Raw genomic sequence first — 27,129 nt, forward strand, 5'->3', positions numbered from 1 at the left:
TTATATAGCAGTATATTGAATGAACGTTTAACACAATGGGCAAATATAATGAACAACATATCCGAAAATCAATCAGGCTTTGCTTGATTGATTGGCTGTTGTTTAACGCCGCATTCAGCAATATTCCAGCTATATGGCGGCAGTCTGTAAATAATCGAGTCTGGAACAGACACTCCAATCATCAACAACATGACTATCGATCTACGCAATGGGGATACGATGTCATGTGTTAACTAAGTCAGTGAGCCTGACCACCAAATCCCTGATGTATATGGGATATATTTGTGGTAAGACGTTTAGTTAAATGTCAAAAGTCATACGTCATGGAGTCTGAGGATTAAACCTGCAGACAGTTCACCACTTCTTAAATGTTAAAAAGGCGACTTCTTTAAATGGTATATAAAAGATGGTACAGTGAACAAGGGAGATATTGTTGGTATAATTCTACCTCCAGGAACGTGTCTGAACGCGCAACATGTCTCAAGCAAATTGTCAGTGCTAACGGATTAGATTCAAGTTTGGTAACTCTTGTGCATGAATTCACTGCACAGTAAACTCGGCAGTATTACTCAAAGACAATGTCTGAGTTGCAGTAGTTGTACTCACCACACCATCGATGCCAACACCAAATATACTTGCTCACAGCTCTCAGAAATTAGTATCGTTCTCATCTAACTAGAATATTATTTCAAGATTTGTATGTATTCCATTACAAGTCTGGCATTTCTAGGTTGTTATTAAACTCAGTATTTAAATACTATTTTCCTGTGTTTTTCGAGTTATCTTTCACAATTCGACGTGCTTCTTGCCGGCGACTTCGACCCTATTCTTTATCATGGAAATAGACAAAATTGAGTATAGTGTGGTCATGGAAGTGCTGGCAGAGGAGTGTCAATCATAGGTACATGATGTTTATGTGCAGGCTTGCCATCATATATGCCACAGTTAAAAAGAGTTAGAGTGAGTGAGTTTAGTTTTACGCCACTTTTAGCTATATTACAGCAATATCACGACGGGGGACACCAGAAATGAGCTTCACACATTGTACCCATGTGGGGAATCGAACCCTGGTCTTTGGTGTGACGAGCGAATGCTTTAACCACAAGGCTACCCCACCGCCCAATAAAGAGTTAAAATGAATGAATTTTATAGACAGTTTGGAAGACAACTCTCCCTCTGGTCGACCAACAACGAGCTAAAAACAGAAAAATGACTGATTACTAGCTAAAACGTACAAATGAATAAACAGAGAATAGCAAACATACAAACAAGCAAAATAATAAACAAACAAACACACATACAAACTAGTAAAAAATACAATGATTGGCGCTTTGCGTGTGAGGTTAAATGCTTCATGAAAATCGATAATAATAACAGATGACACAACGATGAAACAAATGAAACAGGATGTGCGTCATTGGGAAAACGGGCGAATGATAATTATGAAATATATATTACACTCACACGTTCAAACGAGGTTATATAACACGTCCCGCTCGGTGTTGTACTATTCTTTCCATGACCAATGATCATGATGCGTTTACTGCTTGTGCCAGCGCTGTTTATTCTTGCTGCCTGTGCCAGCAACAAGCCTGAACCTGACAACGGACAGAATTGTGTTGTGGGCACTTTGTTCACCCATATTCTTCAACTGGAACGAACTGTGGCAAATCTGTCAACAGAACTGAGGTCCATGGCATCAAACCAAGAAACAATGAAATCCGCTCTACGGGACAAGGACGCACTGCTCGCTAATATTACACGATCACTTGGTAAGTACAGACATGTTGCCACTAAAATGGGAATGAGCTCATCAAAGTTAACTTCTTTAACGCAGAAAAGGCAAAATATAAACAAAATATGTCTAGAAAGCTGTACTTATCTAGAAGAAATTCTAAATTATTCTAGAAGGAGTTGAGAAAAATATATAATCCTGATTGAAATTCAGCTGATTTTTCAGCTGAAACATGTTGTAAACATTTCCAAACAATTTAGGATAAGCTTAACTTTACTGGAAAAGAAACGGAATTGAAGTTTTCTATAACTATCGAAATGAGCGATGTTGAAATATTGGAATCTCATATTGGCGAAAAAGAAAATTAAAAATGCTTTAAAACGGATAAAAAATGGTGCATCACTTGGAGTTGACAATATGTTAACAGTTGTGATTAAAAATACCGGAGCGTGCGCAATCTCATTTCGTCAACAATCTTTAGAATAGTGTCAGTTTCTCCGATTCATGCAGAAGAGCCGTTATTATTCTTTTACACAAAAAGGGGGAACGTTCAAACTTACAGGGACATGTCATTATAAAGTACATTATATGCAGTATATTGAATGAACATATCAGAAAATCAAGCAGGGTTTAGTTGATTCACTGGTTCATGTTGAACGCCGCACTCAGCAATAGTCCAGTCATTGAATAGTGTTTTTAAAAGTAAGGAAAAAAGAATACCGTAGATTTTATAAAACCTATAATTGTGTAGACAGAATGATATTTTGGCATTTCTTATAGAGCCCTGACAGCTGTGGGGAAAGTATTATGCAAGCATTAATTAAAAGACATTTATTCTTTAGCTAAATCGTGTGTGCGATGGAATGACCATTTCACAGATTATTTTGACTGTGCATTCGTTTTAAAAAATAAAAAATAAAATAAATGCTATTTTAATGGCAATCATTAAAACGTAGTTCATTGTTATTAATAGTCGAGGTTTTGTATTCACGTGCAATTTTAGTATGGAAAAGCGTGGAAAACCAACAGTGGAACTGAGTGTTAACCTGAGACAAATCGGACCATTGTCACTTGATGTTTTCTTTAAGATATTTGCCTGCCAAATACAATGAATCATTGTATATGCTTCGGAGGTATGGGGATTTAAAAAATATGAAAAATACATCTCTTAGCTTGTAAATTATTTCGAAACGTCTGACGTCAGACGCCGAATGCTATAGCGAATGGTCAATGAGGTTGGTTCCTGTTCTTTTTTACAATTCGGCCGTTCGCTGTATAACTTCTTGGTTAAAAATTCCGTCGATGCATATAGACTGCTTTCGTCCAAAAGCTTATGATTGGCTGTTAATTATGGACAATAATGGCTTGCTAACATGGGCTTCGAAAACCAGAATATTACATTATTCTCATTAATTCTGTTTTTTTCTGTCTATGACAAACTGTTGGAAACGTGTTTGTTTTATAAATACTATAAAACTCGTTCAGTCGATATTTGTAAAAAAAAAATGGAGATCAACACTCGAAAGTATGTCACGTTATGGTTCATCTAGAGAACTCAAACGTCTTCTGACACCTAAAAAAATATCTTTTTGAAGAGGTAGATTTTCATTGTCAAATGCCTCTTTAGAGGATGGTTAATAGGGTTGAAATATAATGAAGGGCGATGTAATAAGATTGATCCAGTTCCGAGGATTAGCCCCATATGTAAAAATAGTCTTGAGGAAGAATATCACATGACGCTCATGTCATTAATGCTTGTTGTATAATTAATGTACACGATATTCATGTTTTGGTATAATTAAGTGTTAAAGACATAATTGTTCTTGCATAGGTTGTCATCAACACTTATTTTGCTTTATGAAACATAGGCTGTTGATCCCCCCCTTTTTTAGAGAGTGTATTTGTGTATACAGTACCAGTGTCATTAAGCATAATGTTACCTCGACTCAGATACATCATAACGAACACTATTAATTCATTAAATATGTTCCTGATACCTTGGACTATTTCAACTTCATGGGAATTTCGAGTAATGTGGACATGACTGTGAATGTTACTGATAACTGTTTGGGTATAGATTATACTTGCCTGTGTCCAATATTAATATTAACAGTGCATGAAATACAAACAAGGTATAAGATACAAATATATATGAACTGATGGATGTGTTAAATAGCATAAATACTTTGTTTTTCAGCGGCCCAAGCAACTGACGTGGCCTACAGCGTGTCTCTTCGGTCAAACATCAACCAGATTGTTAAAAAACCTTTTACATTTGACATCGTCTTGTACAACAAGGGGAATGCTTACAACAGCGCCACTGGTATGTTCACAGCCCCCGTGTCTGGCACATACGTCTTCTGGGCAAATGTGATGGTAAGATCGAGTACCTCTATGACGCTCAACATCTTCAAAGGAAGCACGGTGATTGGTCGAGGGCATATCGTCCGCCACGTAAATGGTGTAGCATCAATCACCACAACTACCTACTTGGGCCAAGGAGACCAGGTCTGGATGCATGCTGATGGGTCTTCTTCCACCATTCCTCTCCAGGGAAACAAATATTCAAGTTATGGAGGCACACTCATACATGCCCATTCATTGATTTGGGATTGCCATGTATTCTGTACACTATTACTAATACATGAAAACAGAATTGTTGATTCAGTGTTTGTTCTGCTTTTTAATTTTTAATCATGCTTATCATAATAAATACAGTGGATAATGCTGACGTCGCTGCTTCCACCATTGATCTCCAGGGGAGACGAACATTCAAGTTATGGTGGAACACTCATTCGTGTCCAATAATTGGTCCGGGATTTCGATGTACTCTGTACACTGTTAATAATATCTAAATACAGATTTGAATTCAATTTTGTTTTGGTTTTATTCTGGTTATCCAAAACAATAGCTTGTGAGAAGGTGTATGTTTAATGTCGTTACTTTATTTTATGTCAGCGTATGAGCGAATAACATTTTATTGGAGCTACTGTCACTGACCAAGAGTACATTCTGGATGCTTTTGAAAGGGCAAGGGAACTATTTTTTAACCAATTATCAACGGTTGGGAGTAGATATCTGAGTACTACAGTCAGTGCCACATTTTAGAGCTATAAGCTCTGACCAATCAATAAATAACTGAATACATTATGGAAGCTTTGCAGAGGGCAAGGGAATAGGGACTGAGCTCGACCTTGTGATCTGTTAAAATGGGCGTCATGAAGTCCATGCTAAACTACACCAGTTACAATAGTCATAGAACTTCAAACTTTGAAATTAGTAAAAAACAGAGATTTTAAGAAGCATTCAACAGACGTATTACTGAACATATCAAGTCAAAACATTGATTACACAACAGTCGCGTTTCCTGCTGAATGGGTTCCGTCCTATTGCGCAACTTAGTACAATAACCAGTCCAGAATTTTGAGACCAACTCATTCAACTATTTATATTATATCACTTGTATATTGCAACACTACGCTCCTTCTAATCCTTGCAAACACGTCGTACAGCGTGCTCTGTCGTACAGCGTGCTCTGACAAACGTAAATCTGGAAATCATTGAAATCTCAAAACGAGGCTGGGCCGCTAGAAACGTTTGGCGGTCTTGTACGGACTTGATATTATATCAATCACATTGTACGTTACAAAAATACACTGAATTAACGCAAAGAACACATAAAAGGCGTAATCAGTGAGCCAGATGAATTGTGAATCATTGTACAACCTCTTCAAACAGAGGCAGTATGTGACGTTTTAGTTAGCTACATGCTGCCTAAACCTCGACATAAAATATAGAAATATGATTTTTTTAAACTTTAAATTTAGCATTAATGCGTAAATACCATCTTATAAAACAAGGAATTGGAATTCAGTGTAACCATAGTTGTTTGTAGTGTCTATTTTCACTTTCACACGAGAAACTTCGGATCGGCTGAAAAGTAGGTCATTGTCTGAATTGGTTAATGAGACTCGTGTTTCGGTTTATTATCGTCAGAGCTGAAACTGACAGGTTCGTTAGTTGATTAAATAATATTTCGATTTAGCATCATTTCATAATAAGCATATGAAAGTGATATGGAGGAATAAGTTCGTGCATGTATCTGAAGATGCTCATAAAAATATCTTAACAGCCAACAATTCCAACTGTGAGCCTGCTTCTATTGCTTAGCTTTCTTGGTGTTTTCTAGCTCATTCACCGCTTTTATTTCTGTTTGAATTGTATTATTTAATGAATGTAATTGTATTATTTAATGAATTTACAGTTTCTATGGATATTGGTTCCTCAGTGCAGGTCAGTGTACATGTGAGTATTTAAGATTTGTACAAGAATGGAGCCAAATTCACTGGAATACTGAATGAGTTTCAATGAGGCAGTCTGCTGCATTACAGCCATATGAACAGTCTGTAGAATGTCGCCATCAGGAGTAGATCAACCAGTGTCTAGAAATATGGACAACGATTGTTCAGTTCAGTAGAAGTTCATAACATGGTGTTTCAGCAGTAATTGCTTATAAGGAATGTATTACTTACCTGCATCAGTGGAGTGGTAGCCACATATTAAGATGTTTTGGGGTGTAATCTGGAATCTTATAAAAACCTATAACTAAGTGGATAAACACTTGTCTCTCCATCTCTCAATACAACAGTTCTGTGAAGAACGTTACTTTTATCCAGCCAGGCTTATTGTGAAAATTGACCACCGGTGCTGCTGGGTGAATATTTTTATGACTGATTTTCTGTCACTTCTATTATGCTTCATTGTGTCGTTGAATTGTGTAATGTTACTTTATTGGCCACTGTCATTGAAACGTCTGTGAGTAATTTATATTGATTTGGGAACTAAGTTTATGTAATACAGACTAGTTGGTTGGTTTCACACTGAATGTCTGGGTAAACACATTGCCAATTTTCAAATCCACAAGGCTAGTTGATTGGTTGGTTTGTTGTTTAACTATTTACCTATGAACCTAAATATCGTGTACAGCCTCCTACCAATTGGGTTTGGTTTGGTATGGTTGTTGTTTAACGCAGTAAGCTGTACTTATCCAGAAGAAATTCTAAATTATTCTGGAAGGAATTATTATTGAGAAACATAATTATATAATCCCAAGAGAAATTCAGCTGATTTTTCTGATGAAACTTCTTGTAAACATTTCCAAATAATTTATGATAACCCTAACTTTACTGAAAAAAACAACTGAATTGACGTTTTCTATACTCAGCAGCAAAAACAACGTCAGTACGAATTGAAATCAGATAGGCACTGTAATCAAATCATAACAAAAATGGACATAACAAGCGGATCAAAAACATTTTTTGCGTACAATATCTTACACATCAATGAATAACTCAGCACAATTTTCAAGACATTACGTGAACGTTGGCAGTACATTCAGACTCTTGACTTCAGTATCTAGTGTGACCACCACGAGCGGCAATAACTGCAGCACAGCTTCTTTGCATGGAGTGCACCAGTCGATTGATAAAGGCCATTGGCACCTGGAACCACACTCTGAGAAAGGCCTGGCGCAATAAATCGGCTGTGTTCGGCCTTAGTGTGACATTATTCAGTCTCCTCTGAATTTCATCCCAAAGATGTTCATTTGGGTTTAAATCAGGACTAGGGCTGGCCACTGCATAATGTTGACACCGTTTTGCTGTAGGAAGTCCCGTGTAGCTCTGGCAGTATGGGCCCTGGCGTTATCTTGCTGGGAAATGTTGTTCCGGTGACGTGCGAAATGTGGTATGACGTGGGGTCTGAGAGCTTGGTCGATGTAGCGTACCGCTGTTATTCCGCCTCCTCTCCATGGACCTAGGTTCTGGAACACCATAGGACCCACTCTTTGGTTCAGGCCTATTCCACCCCATACCACGATGCTTGCACCTCCCCATGAGTCTCTTTCCATAACACATTGGTCTGATCGCTGGCCACGTCGTCCCCCTATTCTTGTTCTGCCATTTGCAGTTGATACGCAGTACCGACTCTCATCTGTGAACAGAACAGTTCTCCATTGCCTGCATCGCCAGTTTGGGTGTTGTAGGGCAAACTGTAGAAGTTCACGCCGATGACGAGGGGTGAGAATAGGTCCACGGTAAGGTCTACGGCAATGGAGGTTCTCGCTGTTAAGACGTCGGCGTACTGATTGGTCTTCCGTGTGTTCCCACTGTCTGGGGTGATGTTTCGGATGCCTGCATGAAGGGATTACATACTATCGCACAACATGGCTGTGTTGTCGTCTTGTGGTCACCCTTGGTCTGCCAGTACGTGGGCGATCATTTGTGGTGTTGCTGGCCCGGAAACGTTGGTGCAGCCTGTAGATGGTCCGAACGTTGACCTGGAAGTGATTGGCAACGGCTTGTGCAGTGTGGCCAGCTTCAAGTCTTCCTAGCGCCTGGTTCCTCTGAGCTGTCGTGAGACGTGAATGTTTCAACCAGGTTTGGTAGTGCATTTTATAGGGCTGGTCCTTGTGAACAGCACGTGCAGCATGAGTTGCATGAAGTGAGTGAGTGAGTGAGTGAGTGAGTGAGTATAGTTTTACGCCGCTTTTAGCAATATTCCAGCAATATCACGGCGGGGGACACCAGAAATGGGCTTCACACATTGTACCCATATGGGGAATCGAACCCGGGTCTTCAGAGTGACGAGCCAACGCTTTAACATCTAGGCTACCCCACCGCCCCATGAGTTGCATGGAAAACATGGAGAACACCGTACCATCTCCGAGATCAGGTTGCGTTTTTTGAGACCATTTCCTGGGTTCCATTCTGAGTTTGGGAAGGAATGTCTTTACTTAGGTAACGTTGGAGATGTTGTCAAAAATATACAATCAAAACATTAAATAAGTTTACAGTTATCCGTTTCTGCGATGGAAAATTTCAAACTGACGTTTCTTTTTGCTGCTTAGTATATATCTATCAAAATGAGAAATGTTGAAATATTGGAGTCTCATATGAGCGAAGAAAAAAAATTATAAAACGGATAAAAAATGGTACATCACCTGGAGAATATTTTAACAGTTGTAATAAAAACATTGGAGCGTGCGTAATGCCATTTCGTCAACAATCTTTAGAATAGTGACAGTTTCTCCGATTCATCGAGAAAAGCGATTATTATTCTTTTACACAAAAAGGGGAACGTTCAAAATTCAGATAATTACAGGGGCATTTCATATTAAGAATCTTAAGTAAATTATATAGCAGTATATTGAATGAACGTTTAACACAATGGGCAAATATAATGAACAACATATCCGAAAATCAAGCAGGCTTTGCTTGATTGATTGGCTGTTGTTTAACGCCGCATTCAGCAATATTCCAGCTATATGGCGGCAGTCTGTAAATAATCGAGTCTGGAACAGACACTCCAATGATCAACAACATGACCATCGATCTACGCAATGGGGATACGATGTCATGTGTTAACTAAGTCAGCGAGTCTGACCACCAAATCCCGTTAGCAGCCTTTTACGACAAGCATGGGCTGCTGAAGACCAATTCTAACCCGGATCTTCACGGGTGTATCCACAAGGAGCAATATATTTCTATCAAAGAAACAGATACCATTTCACACTTCTGACACACCGTGTCTAAGGTGCAAGAGAATCTAAACTGAGTTTGGTTTTTATGTCATTAAAAAATGAAAGAACTGCCATTTAATTTGAATTTCTAATAACCATGGGTCATTCCGGGGACATTTAAAAGAAATGTAATCTGTGGCTTGCTACTTTTGTGTAAAAATAAAAGGGTACAATGAAGACTGGATGTGAAATGAATTTGCGGCCACATAACCTGTATACTGATTAAAATGTTTTAAAAGAGTGCTGTCCAAAAGCAAATGTGTTCAGGATCAATAGAAATATTCTTGAGTGATGACTTAGCGCGAGTACAGGTCATGTTTCGGACACAATATCGCCAACCTCACATATTTTTCAATTAACAGTCAAAGGTATGATAAAAACCAACTGACAGGTAGTTTCATTTGCCCCTCAGATAAAGCAGTCTTCATTCATGGCGCCAGAAACACTGGAAACCAAATAACTCTAAACATAGTCAGCCACTTGACCCTGATCTTCACGGACGATGATGTTTGGAGGTGTAGCTAGAAATACGTACGTGAATATCCCTAGCGTTTGAACTGATGTATATGGGATATATTTGTGGTAAGACGTTTAGTTAAATGTCAAAAGTCAAACGTCATGGAGTCTGATGGTTAAACCTGCAGACACTTCGCCACTTCTTAAGTGTTAAAAAGGCGACTTCTTTAAATGGTATGTAAAAGGTGGTACAGTGAACAAGGGAGATAATGTTGGTATAATTCTACCTCCAGGAACGTGTCTGAACGCGCAACATGTCTCAAGCAAATTGTCAGTGCTAACGGATTAGATTCAAGTTTGGTAACTCTTGTGCATGAATTCACTGCACAGTAAACTCGGCAGTATTACTCAAAGACAATGTCTGAGTTGCAGTGGTTGTACTTACCACACCATCGATGCCAACACCAAACATACTTGCTCACAGCCCTCAGAAATTAATATCGTTCTCATCTAACTAGAATATTATTTCAAGATTTGTATGTATTCCATTACAAGTCTGGCATTTCTAGGTTGTTATTAAGCTCAGTATTTAAATACTATTTTCCTGTGTTTTTCGAGTTATCTTTCACAATTCGACGTGCTTCCTGCCGGCGACTTTGACCCTATTCTTTATCATGGAAATAGACAAAATTGAGTATAGTGTGGTCATGGAAGTGCTGGCAGAGGAGTGTCAATCATAGGTACATGATGTTTATGTGCAAGCTTGCCATCATATGCCACAGTTAAAAAGAGTTAGAGTGAGTGAGTTTAGTTTTACGCCACTTTTAGCTATATTACAGCAATATCACGACGGGGGACACCAGAAATGGGCTTCACACATTGTACCCATGTGGGGAATCGAACCCGGGTCTTTGGTGTGACGAGCGAATGCTTTAACCCCTAGGCTACCCCACCGCCCAATAAAGAGTTAAAATGAATGAATTTTATAGACAGTTTGGAAGACAACTCTCTCTCTGGTCGACCAACAACGAGCTAAAAACAGAAAAATGACTGATTACTAGCTAAAACGTACAAATGAATAAACAGAGAATAGCAAACATACAAACAAGCAAATTAATAAACAAACAAACATACATACAAACTAATAATAAATACAATGATTGGCGCTTTGCGTTTGAGGTTAAATGCTTCATGAAAATCGATAATAATAACAGATGAAACGATGACACAAATGAAACAGGATGTGCGTCATTGGGAAAACGGGCGAATGATAATTATCTCATATATATATCACACTCACACGTTCAAACGAGGTTATATAACACGTCCCGCTCGGTGTTGTACTATTCTTTCCATGACCAATGATCATGATGCGTTTACTGCTTGTGCCAGCGCTGTTTGTTCTTGCTGCCTGTGCCAGCAACCAGCCTGAACCTGACAACGGACAGAGTTGTGTTGTGGGCACTTTGTTCACCCATATTCTTCAACTGGAACGAACTGTGGCAAATCTGTCAACAGAACTGAGGTCCATGGCATCAAACCAAGAAACAATGAAATCCGCTCTACGGGACAAGGACGCACTGCTCGCTAATATTACACGATCACTCGGTAAGTACAGACATGTTGCAACTAAATTGGGAATGAACTCATCAAAGTTAACTTCTTAAACGTAGAAAAGGCAAAATATAAACAAAATACGTCTAGAAAGCTGTACTTATCTAGAAGAAATTCTAAATTATTCTAGAAGGAGTACAGAAACATATATAATCCTGATTGAAATTCAGCTGTTTTTTCAGCTGAAACATGTTGTAAACATTTCCAAACAATTTAGGTTAAGCTTAACTCTACTGAAAAAGAAACGGAATTGAAGTTTTGTATAACTATCGAAAGGAGCGATGTTGAAATATTGGAATCTCATATTAGCGAAGAAGAAATTTAAAAATGCTATAAAACGGATAAAAAATGGTGCATTACCTGGAGTTGACGATATGTTAACAGTTGTGATTAAAAATACCGGAGCGTGCGTAATCTTATTTCGCCAACAATCTTTAGAATAGTGTCAGTTTCTCCGATTCATGCAGAAGAGCCGTTATTATTCTTTTACACAAAAAGGGGGAACGTTCAAACTTACAGGGACATGTCATTATAAAGTACATTATATGCAGTATATTGAATGAACGTTTAACACAATGGGCAAATATAATGAACAACATATCAGAAAATCAAGCAGGGTTTAGTTGATTCGTTGGTTCATGTTTAACGCCGCACTCAGCAATAGTCAAGTCATTGAATAGTGTTTTTAAAAGTAAGGAAAAAAGAATACCGTAGATTTTATAAAACCTATAATTGTGTAGACAGAATGATATTTTGGCATTTCTTATAAAGCCCTGACAGCAGTGGGAAAAGTATTATGCAAGCATTAAAAGGCATTTATTCTTCAGCTAAATCGTGTGTGCGATGTAATAACCATTTAACAGATTATTTTAACTGTGCATTCGTTTTAAGACAAGGGTGTGTGTGAAAAGCCAGATTTGTGGATGTCAAGTTCTTTATTGTGAATAACACGTTTCGGAGTGTATGCTTGCTCCTTCATCAGGTGATGACAGCATACATACACTCAGAAACGTCTTGTTATTCACAATAAAGAAGTTGACATCCATAAATCTTGCTTTTCACACATTCCACTTCTTAATGCCCTTCAAAGAAGGATGTACGTGAAGCCAATGCTATTTTCATTGTTCATAAACGGAACCTTCCAAAATGGAAAACATGGAATGCAATTGTTCCCATTAATACTAGAAATTCGGGGGTTGCGGATAAGAATTCGGATGACGACTTTATCCTCATATTCAGAAACATGGGGTTTAACAGTTAATTTGGATATAGTTATCGTTAAAAAACGGATAGATTAGCGAACATAAAAACAATTAAAAAATAAAATAAATGCTATTTTAAAGGCGATCATTTAAAAGTAGTTCATAGTTATTAATAGTCTAGGTTTTGTATTCACGTGCAATTTTAGTATGGAAAAGACACCTCTCATAGCGTGGAAAACCAACAGTGGAACTGAGTGTTAACCTGAGACAAATCGGACCATTGTCATTTGATGTTTTCTTTCAGATATTTGCCTGCCAAATACAATGAATCATTGTATATGCTTCGGAGGTATGGGGATTTAAAAATATGAAAAATACATCTCTTAGCTTGTAAATTATTTCGAAAGGTCTGACGTCAGACGCCGAATGCTACAGCGAATGGTCAATGAGGTCGGTTCCTGTTGTTTTTTACAATTCGGCCGTTCGCTGTATAACTTCTTGGTTAAAAATTCCGGCGATGCATATAGACTGCTTTCGTCCAAAAGCTTATGATTTGCTGTTAATTATGGACAATAATGGCTTTCTAAAATGGGCTTCGAAAACCAGAATGTTACATTGTTCTCACTAATTCTGTTTTTTTCTGTCTTTGACAAACTGTTGGAAACGTGTCTGTTTTATAAATACTATAAAACTCGTTCAGTCGATATTTTTAAACAAACAATGGAGATCAACACTCGAAAGTATGTCACGTTATGGTTCATATAGAGAACTCAAACGTCTTCTGACACCTGAAAAATATCTTTTTGAAGAGGTAGATTTTCAGTAGTCAAAAGCCTCTTTAGAGGATGGTTAATGGGGTTGAAATATAATGAAGGGCGATGTAATAAGATTGATCCAGTTCCGAGGATTAGCCCCATATGTAAAAATAGTCTTGAGGAAGAATATCACATTACGCTCATGTCAGTAATGCTTGTTGTATAATTAATGTACATGATGTTCATGTTTTGGTGTAATTAAGTGTTAAAGACATAATTGTTCTTGCATAGGTTGTCATCAACACTTATTTTGCTTCATATAACATAGGCTGTTGATCCCCTATTTTTTTAGAGGTGTATTTATGTGTACAATACCAGTGTCATTAAGCATAATGCTATCTCGATTCAGATACATCATAACGGACACTATTAATTCATTAAATATGTTCCTGATACCTTGGACTATTTCAGCGTCAAGGGAATTTCGAGTAATGTGGACATGACTGTGAATGTTACTGATAATTGTTTTGGCATAGATTATACTTGCCTGTGTCCAATTTTGATATTTACCGTGCATGAAATACAAACAAGTCATAAGATACAAGTATATAAACTGATGGATGTGCTAAATAGCATAAATACTTTGTGTTTAAGCGACCCAAGCAACTGACGTGGCCTACAGTGTGTCTCTACAGTCAGACATAAACCTGATTGGTAATAACCCTCTTACATTTGACACGGTCTTGTACAACCAAGGGAATGCTTACAACAACGCCACAGGTATTTTCACAGCCCCCGTGTCTGGCACATACGTCTTCTGGGCAAATGTGATGGTAAGATCGAGTACCTATATGACCGTCAACATCGTCAAAAGAAGCAAAATGATTGGTCGTGGGTTTATCAGAGGCCAATTACATGGTGTAGCATCAATCACCACAACTACCTACTTGGGCCAAGGAGACCAGGTCTGGATGTATGCTGATGTGTCTTCTCGCACCGTTCCTCTCCGCGGAGGCAAATATTCAAGTTATGGAGGCACACTCATACATGCCAATTAATTTATTTGGGACTGCCATGTATTCTGTACACTATTTCTAATGCATGAATACAGAATTGTTGATTCAGTGTTTGTTCTGCTTTTTATTTTTAATCATGCTTATCATAATAAATACGAGTGAATAGGCGTTTGTTTAATACAGTTACGTCGTTGTATGCCACAACGTGTCAAAGGGTGATTAGAGCGGTGGGGTAGCCTGATGGTTAAAGCATCCGCTTGTCACGCGGAAGACAAGGGTTCGATTCTGGTATTCCCATTTCTGGTATCCCCCGCCGTGATATTGCTGGAATATTGCCCAAAACGGCGTAAAATCATACCCATTCACTCACTCACTCAAAGGTTGATTGACTTGATTTAAAACAGTTCGAAACGACATAAAGTTATTTCAATTAGAGACATGCAGGTGAGTATAAAAACGGTAATCTAAACCTGTTGTCGATCGCACAGACATGAATAGATATGCTCCAAACTCTTTCCATATTCGTGAGATATTACTGCTAAAAGAAGAGTCGATCGTACGATTCCGATTCTCAAGTATGGTTTCTGAAACAGTGAAAATGCCTTGTGTTTCCAAAAGATGATCGTATCCTGTTGGCACACAGCACAAATACACGTGAAACCAAGCCAATTGTTCAAATCAAATGAAAACTGGTATTTCCTCGGATATCCTTGATAGTCTCTAGGCAGCAACACTAGTCCGATGTCAGGCAAGATACATACATATTCTTATGCAAATTGTTTTAGCGGGTGCACACAGTTGGATATGTGATGCTTATCCTGACACCAGGTGTTAAGACTGATTTACAGTGACTCACAGAATTTTCACAATTTTCAATTGTGCTCATTGAAATCTGTTTTGATTCATAATCGAGACTGGATGCTCTCTGCCGCTAACGTTTAAACACACACATATATATATATATATATATATATATGTGTGTTATATATAAACTGACGCGCAAAAGAAAGTATACAAGGTTTTCAAGATGTCATTATCATTGACCTAGGCTACCTATACACACAAAACATTATTCAGTGGTGTTAAATTGTTAACAACATCTTTAGTCAACCTGAGCTAAAAATCACACACATACTACAGAAATTCGTGGCGTAAGACATGCGCAAGTTCACTGAGGATCCTGAAAAAACACTTTTCAATCACATAGAGGATATGCAGGTACTGAGTTCCACACAATAAATGCTCATTACCATCACTTTAGCATGCTGTATGTCCACCCCTTGCATCAATACAGGCACGCCCTCTCCTTCTCGCCGAAGACGTCAAACGTCGGACAAGGTCACGTGGTATGCGATGCCATTGGTCCTGGTGGGCTTGTGCAAGTTGCTGTTTATTCTGTGGTGGGTTAGGGCGTTTCCGCACGCGTCTATCTAGTGCATCCCAGATGTGCTCAATCGGGGACATGTCTGGAGAACGTGCTGGCCACGGTAGAACGTTCACGTTGTTCCTCTCCAGAAAATCGGCCACAATCCTGGCAGTATGAGGGCGTGCACTGCCATGTTTGAAGAACACATGATAAGCCTGTTGCCTAAGAAAAGGAAGGACAACCTGGTCGCTATACCTCTCTGCATTCAAGGTCCTATCAATAATCACAAGCAGTTCTTTCTTCTCCACAGATGGCTCCCCAAACCATGACACCCCCACCACCGCAGGGTGTAACCTTTTGGACACAACAAGCAGCCAAACGTTCACCTCTACGACGGTATACACGTCCATCAGACCTGTATAGAGAAACCGTCTTTCGTCGCTGAACAATACACGAACCCAGTCTTGACGCTGCCAACGACGAACAACTCTGGCCCAACGCAATCTGACGTCTGTGTTCAGAGGTCAACACCTGTCCTTTGAAGGGTCTGTAGGCTCTGATACCTGCTGCCCGAAGACGTCTAGCCGCCGCGTATCGACTGACACGGTGATCAAGGGAAGTTGCCGCTGATGACGTTACCATAAGGAAACGGTTTCTCGGGTGTAACGTCCTTAAATGCCGGTCTTCAGCTGGTGTTGTAACTCGCGGTCTTCCACTTCTTGGTCTGTCCTGTGTCTGGTCCGTCTGTTTGTACCGTTGCAGCAGTCTAGAGACGGCTACAGGGGTGCAGCCGAAGGTTCTTGCAACGTTGGCGTGACATGTTTCAGTGTATAATTTATCTACAAAATATTTCTTTAAAATTTGAGAAATGGTAACTTTTGGTATAATTTCTTTTGCCGGTCAGTTTATATTGATAAGTACTGAACGTCCTCCCAGAACATCTACAGCTTATGACGAGAACGTGTACAGTTGTTTGCGTAGCTAATACCCAATCTATAACCTTCTCAGCTGGGTTGATTAACCCTCACATACTTGATGGTTTTTACATAATTGATATTAATGTTTGTACACCAGTGAAATATTGAAACAAATAATTATTTATTATTATTTTTTTCCACAAGCAAAGCTACGAAATACATGTTTAGTTGGTGCCTCAAATGTTACAAGTTGACATCATCGGTATGGTTAAATTTTAAGCTACCCAACCGCGCAATGTACACTGAGTACATATTGTACAAATGTGCTTGTGCTTACTTCCTCAACACACACACGTGCAGTTTTTCCACATCAGGATGACACATATCCCCCAGGGAGTCATCCGATGTCTTTCACCGACTGTTACGACAAGCGTGGGGAACGGGACACGATTATCTCCCCACAAGATGTGCGAAGTTGGTATGCATGCATGCATGCATGCGTGGTTAGTTTTGGTACCATATCATAAGCCTAAGTAAAACTACCGGGCAAAAGAAAGTTATCACCGACTTCACTTGACGAAAAATAGGAAGAAAGACGTATGTGAGATTTATAATAAATTATTTTACAAACAGAAATGATTTTCCAATAATTTGAATGAAAATCCATTTAATGCTGGTATTGCAATTCCCGCAATTCATTAAAAAAGGGCTCAAGGGTCAAAATTATAAACTACACATATCAGAGTTTATTCAATAACTGCATGAAGAGTCACATAATGAAACAGGAGTCAGGGGACACGTCATCGGTAGCGTGTGTCCGTACACGCCAACTCACGCCGTCTCATTGTCATCGTCAGTCGGCGGATGACTTCAGCAGAAATCCTAATCCAAGAGAGTTTGTTCAAGTTCCTTTTCGGTTCGCTGGAGGGTTCATTGGCAAAACGTCGATGGGGTCGTCCCACTTGTCCGGTCAGGTAATCCGATGTAATCCGGATTAAGTGTTGCACTGGGTTGCTGACCCGTTCTAGACCAACTTCTGCATTGTAGATGGCCTGGACAGGTGTAGCTACTTCTCTGGCCCCTTTCCGCAAATTACTAACAAACTGGACTTGAGTGGGATCTCTAGGTGGATGGCAGTGGTCCGAGAAATCTTTCAGGAAGTCCCCAACAGTGGAACATTTCCCTCGGCATGTCTTGATGATGCAACTCCAGTGTGTGATCTGGCCTCTAGTAGTATACACAATAGTGGAACGGGATCAAGTCCTTCCCAAAGCCTTAATTAACCTAATCCCGTTCCACTATTGTGTATACCACTACGGAGGTACATGCAAAATTTGAGCAAAATGTCCGCTGCAGTCACAACCCCAACGAGGGAGAAAGAAATAGGTAGATAGATTGCGATGCGCAAAGCTTCCTCCCTCGTGGGATTGCATCCAACATCGAGCCTCGATAACCTTACTAGCATTTCGGGAAATCTTAAGAGGCCAGATGGGATACGAACTCACAAATCGCACCTGCGCGGCTGCATGAAAGCAAGCTGGTCCCATCAGTTTAGCGAACAGAGCCACCACGGCTCCCGTTGGGAATCCCGTATCAGCTGAGAGAGAGAGAGAGCAAAGTTCACAGGTCACAGTTCACAGGTCACAGTTCACAGGCGATGTTGCTCTCTCTCGGCTCGGCTATTCAGCTACAGCTCGCTGAGCTGGCTGTCTTGCTGCCAGGTCGGCTACGTTATGTAACGATAGTTCTGGACCAGGTCCCTCTAAGTCATATTTTTTACGATCCTTTGCCCTTGCAGGAGTAAAAATATGGTTGGAAGGATGGTGGACCATCATTCGACGTCTCTCTCTATCACCAGGTGTACAGCTCGAATTGATAAGTAGCTCTCATTCGCTAAGCATTATCAGTGGCCTTCATAGTGTGATGGTAAAAGAGCTGGGTTCACAATACTGAGGCCCAGCGTTTGAATCGCAGTGGCAGCTAAAACTTTTGCGACCTGGATACCCTAGCCATGTGAGAGTGACAGGAGGTTATGTAGGCCAGACGTTCATACAAGAACGTTTGACCCACTTAGATACCCTACTCAGACTGCATAGCCACCACGGCTCTGATAGCTGGATCTTAAATTAAAAGTCGATAAGTGACTCGCTACACTGTGTCGTGAGGTACAATTTGTAGTTCTTCCTTGACACATGGTCTACTCGGCCCACCTTCCAAGTGGTACAAGTTCGTTTCGCCGTATTTGATGTTGACTAGGTCGACGTACGTTTTCATGGCACGTTTTCTGCTGTCTCCCTCGTATTCACCCGGCTGGTACAAGTACCTAATGCTGACCCGGTCCGGTATTTTTTTTTCAGTTTTAGCGTGACGTGCCGCTGCCGATGCTTGGGCGGCCACAGATTTCATTTTGATGGCTTCGACGGGTCTCTTGCCCACGAGTCTGGTCACTTCGTTGTTGATGGCAGCCACCACTCGCGGCAAGCGTATTCTGTATTTCTGTTTCCGGGATTGATTTAATCCTGTGAGTACTGGTGTGAGAATAGGCGTTCGGCTAAGGTGTGATTGAATCTCTCGATGATGGCTTGGCTGCGGTGAGCTCCGGACATGCCTCATTTCACCTGGACTTTTTGCTTGGGCAGCAGCTGTGACACGGCTCCCATGAACTCGCGTCCGGAATCGATTTACAATACGGCAGGCCAGGTCAAGCGACTGTGTTTCTATATGTGTTCTAAGGCTTTGGTGACTTCGTTCGAATCTTTCGTCATCACCGGTTCGGCTTCTTGTAGCGACTGGCGACATTGACGATTGTCAGGGCGTACTTGTAGGTTTTATGTCTCACCCTGTTGTGAGGTAGAAACAGGAGGTCGGTTTGATGAACGCAATTCGGCTTTGAAATGTCGAATTTTCTTCCCAGGATGTACTGAGGGCCGGCAGGTAAACTTGCCATAGAGTTTGTTTATTAAGCCAAGCTTTGGCAACGTCTTCTGAGACTCGAGCGGCTTTGGCGAGTTTCGGGATGGTGCCTGCGCCTTTCCAGTATCCGCGTGGGCTGTAATAAATTTTCTCCATGATGTATTGTGTGTGTGTTAATTATTTCATATGTGCGTGTGTCCGTACGCGTGAGTGGTGACTCCGTAGATGGCGATCCATCGTTTCGTGTCCATGGGAGACAGCAACATCTTGTTGATTTTCAGTCCGTATATCCTGTGTCCGTCGTTGCTCAACATGTTCATTTGGTGTTTGAATGCGCGGGTTTTGAAGAGGGCTTCCTTGAATCTGGCGTGCTTGATTTGTTTTTTCACCACGTAATTTTTTCACGCCTTTCTGATTTCGTCATAGTCTGCTTTCTTGATGGAATACATCTTTGGTCTCAAGCCGATGTACTCGGTTATCGGCATGCCCGTGCATTCGTCCTTCATCTTGCCGACCACTTTTTTGTTGACGGTGTCATGCATCAGGTGGTCTTTCGGGTAGTCGCTGGTGTCGTACAGGTGCATGTTTTTCTTCATGTCCTCGTACACGTCCTCGGTGTGAATTTCCATCAGCAGGGAATCCGTGTCCATGTACAGCACTTCGCACTTGTCGCGGTACTGCTTCTTCAACTCGTTGTAGTAAAAGTCGTACATCAAGTGTTTGGATAAGTCGAGGATGCTCATCCCCACATAAACAGGCCGGCTGAATTTGATGTGGCTTTTGTTCATGTGTAGCACTGGCAAATCGTCATTGAATTTGTCTTTTGAAAATCGCTTGGAATTCGGGATCCCGTTCATTGTGATGTAAGGTAGCTGTTCGAGTGGAATTTTCTTTGAATGGGATATTCCAAGACCGCAAGTTTTGAGTTTTCGACGTTATGCTTAGCCTTTGTTCGGAATCCAGTCAGGGTTCACCGATGCTATCGACGAATTCGATCAATCGGAGGACCAGGATACCCATTCGGAAGAATACCCATTCGAATCCCCGGAGGGTAGATACTGACTCAAGGCCCAGCCGTACAGGTTCTTGGCGTCGAGATAGAGGATGTGTTTGGTCGGTTTGCTCAGGTTGTGACCGGGAACGTACTTGCTGTTGGCTTTGGCGTACCGTTTGGAGGCCATCGAAATCCTTTCTCGCAAGCCTTTCTCTACAAACAGGTGCATGTCATAATCCGTCAGTAGTTTCAGTTCCACACCGGTCTTTTTCAAGGCGTTCCAAGAGAGACCGGGAGAGGAGAAATACCATGCGGGGTTTGGGCCGTATTGTTTCGAGCACATTTTTCGAACACGTTGGCTAGCAGCAGCACGTCGGTTTTCAAGTACAGGTAGTGATAATCGCCCAAATTCTTGCATCCCAGTTTGTCCCACACGTTGACAGCATGCTCGGAATCGTCCGTGGTGATGGTCGAGTCGGACAAAACCAAGATAAATAAAGATCGAAGTCGTCGTAGATGACGTAAGGTACGGGCATTTCATTCTTGTGGTTGACGAATTTTAAGAAGTTGTCGTTTTCGTCGGGCATGTCAATTCGGACGGCCATCTGTATCACACGCTGGCAGTCCTACTGGTGCGATTCCAGCAGGTCGGCTCGTATGAAGCTGTGCAGGCACCAGTCTAGAAGGAGTGTATTTTCCCGTTGTATTTCGATTGATGCATGTTAGGTTAACGTTGATCCATGTATAGTGATATGGCCTTGCATGATCAAGTGAGAATTGTAACTTGCGTCTGATCGTGAAACACGAACTGATCCTGTTACGATGCGTTTTGTTCCTTCACCTCTGTACGATTTTGGGGATCTGGGAGATGGGGTCGGTTCGCCATCTCAGTTGAGCCGTGAGGATAGCTCAAATTAACGTGTGAAGCCCATTTCTGGTGTCCCCCGTGATGTTCTGGAATATTCTAAAACGGAAACCGCCGTCAGTCACGAATTAGCGTTGTTTGAAAACAAAGTGGATCTGATCAAAACCCTTAAACAAACTTTGTTTTTTCGTTGACCATGGATGATTTTCTTGTAGTATGGTGGCAAACAGGTACGATCCAATTTGAATGGCTGCGTAGTTCGCTACAAACAGATAGACAGGTGCTGATCCTGTTTGAAAATTGCTAAATTAACATCATTTTACAAAATGGTAAACCATATGGTTACTGAGTATCTTTTGTGATCTTGTGCGGGAATGTTTCTGGGAACAGTAACTACAATCTTAGGAATAATGAAAACTATGAGACTAAAAGATTCAAATCTACTAATTATGCCAAATCATTTTTGCCGGTACAATAAAACGCTGCGATTGAAAGCCCATCCGGAGGTCGATCTCATGAACAAACACACGAGAAAACCGCTTGCCCTGTCAATACTGGCCAGGGGCCGTGGGGGTAATCAACTGATCCGCAATGAATTAAACATGATAGATTATGGTGGTGCACGACTCAAACTTTCCCCGAAGGTCGTTCAAGATCTGCAAAATGTATGGACCGAACTTGGCGCCACGGCAAACGCTTTCGATCATGATGATATGAAAGACGTGCCACAATGCATTCAAGAAGCTTCGGACGGACTCGACAGCATACTGGCCATGCTAGACGACAGTCCATTACCCCTCAGGGAAATTCGAGCTCTAGACAAGTCCCTGCAGACTATGTGTGGATCGCTCATGAATAACCTAGCCAAACTGGACGACATTGACAAGCACATTGCTCGCGAAAACAGAAAACTCGACGAGGTGCCTTAGTCCAGCCGAGATCAGATCGCCAACAGAATTCGCGACCTGGAAGGCGAGAGATCGGCTCGAATAGAAGCCACTTCCGCCAACTGAGAAGCCCTCCGATCGCAAATCAGCCGCTTGCACGAAACCATCAACCGAGTTTTGAACAAGGACACCACGTTGGCCGACAGGATCCGAACGCTGTTCCGGGAACAAGGGATAACCATCGCCAGCGTTCTGATGGCCTTGGGCTTCATCATATCGACCCTGGTCGTATTGCTGACAGGCGGTGGAGGCGGCGGCAAACCAAGCCCATCAGGCGGCGATGTCAGAGACTGGATAAAAAAACATTTGAAATCTCTCGGCGAAGCCCTGGCTAAACTAGCCGGCAAAGCTGCCGAAGCGCTGCCTGGTATTTTGGGCAGCATCGTTTCCTGGTTGCTGACCACGCTGTCAAAAATGGCCACGTGGCTCGGTCAAAACCTGTTGGCGTTTGTCGTCGCCGTGGTGGGTCTTGTGTACGTTGCCGGGCTGAACTCAAAATCGCGACTCGACTCGAACGGCATGGTCGTGTTAGCGAACAACGGGGAAAAGGGACTTGAGAGTCAGGCGACCATTGGCGAGAAAGCTCGGGTTGCCGTCGATCGAATTACCACCGATGACCACCGTGACCGGCACGAAATTACCGACCTATTATTCCATTATTTTCCTATTTGTATCAACTGGCCACGAAACAAACTTAAGATAAATTGTTGATGTCCAAGATTGATATTATTCAGAGATGACTTGTTATAACTTATATATATGTACAACATTATGCATAAATGTGAACCTTCACATGTATTATGGAGCGGCATTAATATAAGCCAATTAGGCTTGTTTGCTAATCCTTTTCTTTCTTCTTGAATGGAATAAAATATGTTTAAACCAGACCCATTCTTCCCTTTCCTCTTGTTCACAATGTACATATAACCATTTGCACATAAGTATCTTCCACCACGAGAAGTGGGAAGAAACATGTAGTCTAATTGTGCATTTGCCATAACTAATGTTGTGGAAATGATAACGAAAACTGACATTTCCAACATTCTTATAGCATGCAAGTTTATGTAAGAAATTGAATAACTCACTAGTAATCAACACTCACTCGCTTTTACACATGCCATATTTCGTTTCCTGAGTGAACACATTTCACATTTTGTAGAATACCAGTGTCTCAATCCCTTCAAAACAACACTGTTGTCACAACATCAAACATTAAAGGATTTTCACCTCGACCCAAAGGTCGAACTTACGGGACTACCCCATCCCAGAGATATTCAACGGGGCTCATGTCTGCAAAACGCGCTGGCCAAGGCAATACGTTGAAGTTGACGTTGTGCAGGTATTCTCGAACAATTCTGTTGGCGTGAGGCCTTGCGTTGGCTTGCTGCAAAATGACTCCTCTTGGCTGTTGTCGAATAAAGGGCACCACAAAAGGCCTCCAAACTTATCCCTGTATCTCTGGGGATTTAGATTTCCTGGGTCAGGCCTGTTTGCTGGTAGCGATTTATCAATTTGCCGATGGCATATTCGTGGTGGTGTTTTGGTTACTGCACGCTTGCTCCATCCAACATCGGTATTTATGCCACAGACGTGGACCAATGTCCCACAATTACGTTTTTCACGTTTTGAAATATGCACAATTCGTACGAAGTTTTCGGACAACTACATTGTTATCGGGACCATGTTGCGTTTTGGCGAATGTTTTCTGCTTAGGTTCAAACCTGTGCCATCGTGTTTGTTTATATACAATTACTTTAACAGTGATTACTTTCTTTTGCCCGGTAGTTTATACACTTCATATGAAAACGGAACAGCTGTGTAACTGACAAAGTATATGTAACAGTCAGATTATGAAATCAGTCATTTCGTGAAATGACTAAACACTTCAGTCATTTTGCGAAATGACTAAACTTTCCAGCCATTTCATGATATGACTCAAGTAGATTGATTGTTGTTACACAAAATGACTAAGCTGTTTAGTCAGATTGTCTAATTCAGTTGCTCCTTTCGGGACTTCTTTCGTGATTTCTTGTTTGTTTAATAATTGATTGGCTTCAATAACTCTAATCTGATTGGATTAGGGACTGGCTTAAAATATACCATTAAAAAAGTAGGGGTATTGGATTTACAAGATTGATAAAATGCAAACGATGAAGCCAAGGAGGAAACAGATGATGAAGAGAAATTAAGTGAAAATGTGACAATTTATTCCATTCCTTTGGAAATGTTTCATCTGTATGGATAATTATATATTACTTTTTGTGATATGTATTGGTATTGGCTAGTGGTATGCTCGCAAACTGGAATATCCCATACTTTTTTTTAATGGTATAACATATAATATAAACTACCTAACCATACGTTTAAAACCAATTTCAAGGTGTCAACCTTTAGATATACTGTACAACTTTGATACGACTTCTATGTTTATTGTTTGCTTTGGTTGTATTTTAATTCGATTCGATATACATATTGCAGTGAGTTATTGTAATGATGTATTTCTGATAACGAGTGAAATTGTTTTCAAAAGGTTCAAATACGGATCTAGTTTTTTAGTACACGGAGTCAGTAGATCGTGCACAGATTTTATCGTAACAACATATACATTTCTGACGAGCAAGTTTGTTTTCAAATACAGCTGTTACTGGAATAACACATATAAGAGGAAGGAAGGTGAGATTGAGCGACAGATGTGATATAGATGAACATGGGAAGAGGTGTCTGTGGTACAAGCATCATTGTCCGCGTTTTACGCTTGAGCAGACTATAACACCTCATTGTTTCAGGAGATATTATCAGTCATGGTACACGCAAAATAATATTGTTTTGATTGCTTGGGAAACTAAGGGTGTAACGATGCATCGAACTATCGATTGATCGCGATTGTTAGCCCCCCGATAGTACTTTATCGATAGGTGTATGAAATGACGATCCAATGCATCGATAGTTGCATCAACTATCGATATTATCGCTTTTATTTGTTTTATAAATAACGGTAACTTGAAAACATGTTCTGTCCTACAGTCCTACCCCCGATTGGGATTAATCTCTATTTGCGGTAAGCGACAGCATTTTGCAGTGATATATGGGGGATGTAGAGTTATCCCCCTTACCAAAATGGCAGCTCAAGCAGACGGTGGGGATTTTGCGAATTTTGAAATCGTAAACAATACGTCAGCTAAGTCAGCAGTATGGGAACACTTTGGGTTTGTAAAAACAAATAAAGTGGACAAGAAGCGAGTTGCATGTCGGAAGTGTAAGCTGATATTGAAGTATTGTGGAAATACAACCAATTTGACTGATCATGTGCGCCGAGGCCGATTACCCCTCGTATTTTCTTGAGATTTTTTAGATATATTTCCTGTGGGCTTTTGACTGAAAAGTCGATACGGATGACGATGTACTCCCAGATAATTTCCCTATACATACACGTAACTGTCATATTTTTGTGATCATACATTTAGATATTAATGGGCCTGAAACCCGTTGAGGTCTTGTTTTAACGATAGCGAGCTGCATTTATCTGCGTTTATGTCATAACTTACAGATTTTCCTTGCAGGGAGGATTCCATTCATATCTCTACAAAAAGATGTGTCCATGAAATCAAGCAGATTTATTAATATACAACGTGGTACAAAGGTACTATTATGGACATAATTTTTTGTGTAGACGTAATGTTTGTTGCAAGGTATATGCAATTCAGACGTGATTACATTTTTTTTCTTTAAATCCCAAAAATGATGTGATTCTATTCTACTTTTAGTTTAGTACCGGATTTATTTTCTGTCTATTTTATAAGGTTGTGTCTCAATAGTTTTACCTGTGTACATTCAAATAACAAACGAATGATATTTTCAGTTTCAGCATTGCACAAAGAATATAGAGAATAGGCTACAATTTTATATATGAACATGTTTTTATCTGTTGTCAGCATTCTATGAATAATATGGTGTTGGAATTATCTTGACTTTGTCTTATTCGTTGTTCTTAACGGTAAATAGTTTTCCATCCAATTATATTTCGATATTTCAGTATAAATATCAGTTTGCCATTGTTATTGACTATTTTTTCCCTTCAAGGCAATATCCATTACACAACAGCATAGATTATCTGCATGCTTTTCCCTCCATGTATAAAGTTCTGAGGTTGCATGGATCGAATGGTTCTTCCAATATGCTATCAAATGATACAGATTCTTTCCATATATTGTTTTATAGATTTGATAAGATCTGTATGTTTTCAAAGAAAAATACTTTAAAGGATATATTAGTACAACAGAATGTTTTACTTTAGGAAAGTTATTAATATATGTTTAAATGTATATACACACATATTTATAAGGAATTATCATGGTTATGAAATTTGTATTATATCTTTTTATTGACAATGGTGTTTAATGATTCACTCACTCACTCACTCACAAACGTTTAACGATATACTCGTTTTGTTTTTTTATAATATACACGGTGTAATAACTAAATATTGCCAATAATCCCATGACATGATATTAAACTGTTCACTTTATTTCTGCAAGAACTGTACCAAAAAATTAAAAAAACGTTACATGTCCTCCTTTTGCCCAATCGCAAGCATCCCTCTGATAGTTCCGTACCAAAGGGGTATTTATGAGTTCACCTTTCTTCGTATAAATATGAAGAGAGTAGCCACATGATAATGAACAATCAGGGACCTGACCCGGTCATAATATTGGAACATAAATATTATATTTTGAAATATTTTCTTTGATTTTCGCGAAAACGAAGCGAACC

General features: G+C 40.2%; 1 protein-coding gene across 1 annotated transcript; it reads left to right on the forward strand.

Moving 5' to 3' along the window:
• Positions 1-1,519: 1,519 nt before the first annotated feature.
• On the forward strand, positions 1,520-14,465 carry LOC124284354. The gene is made up of 4 exons (XM_046720440.1): positions 1,520-1,772; positions 3,933-4,408; positions 11,129-11,378; positions 13,996-14,465. The coding sequence occupies exons 1-4, from the start codon at positions 1,526-1,528 to the stop codon at positions 14,397-14,399; spliced, it is 1,377 nt and encodes a 458-aa protein (XP_046576396.1). The 5' UTR covers positions 1,520-1,525; the 3' UTR covers positions 14,400-14,465.
• The last annotated feature ends 12,664 nt before the right edge of the window (positions 14,466-27,129 follow it).

This window comes from Haliotis rubra, unplaced genomic scaffold (genome assembly GCF_003918875.1).
Source record: "Haliotis rubra isolate DU_JTF1 unplaced genomic scaffold, ASM391887v1 Scf334, whole genome shotgun sequence".
Taxonomy (NCBI): Eukaryota; Metazoa; Mollusca; class Gastropoda; order Lepetellida; family Haliotidae; genus Haliotis; species Haliotis rubra.

Bases quoted from the DNA above. Each gene is read 5' to 3' on its own strand.
- LOC124284354 (XM_046720440.1), top strand. From the start codon at position 1,526: ATGATCATGATGCGTTTACTGCTTGTGCCAGCGCTGTTTATTCTTGCT. The intron at 4,409-11,128 runs GTTCTGCTTTTT...TTCTTTCCATGA, and splicing joins GAATTGTTGATTCAGTGTTT to CCAATGATCATGATGCGTTT. The intron at 11,379-13,995 runs GTAAGTACAGAC...TTTGTGTTTAAG, and splicing joins TAATATTACACGATCACTCG to CGACCCAAGCAACTGACGTG.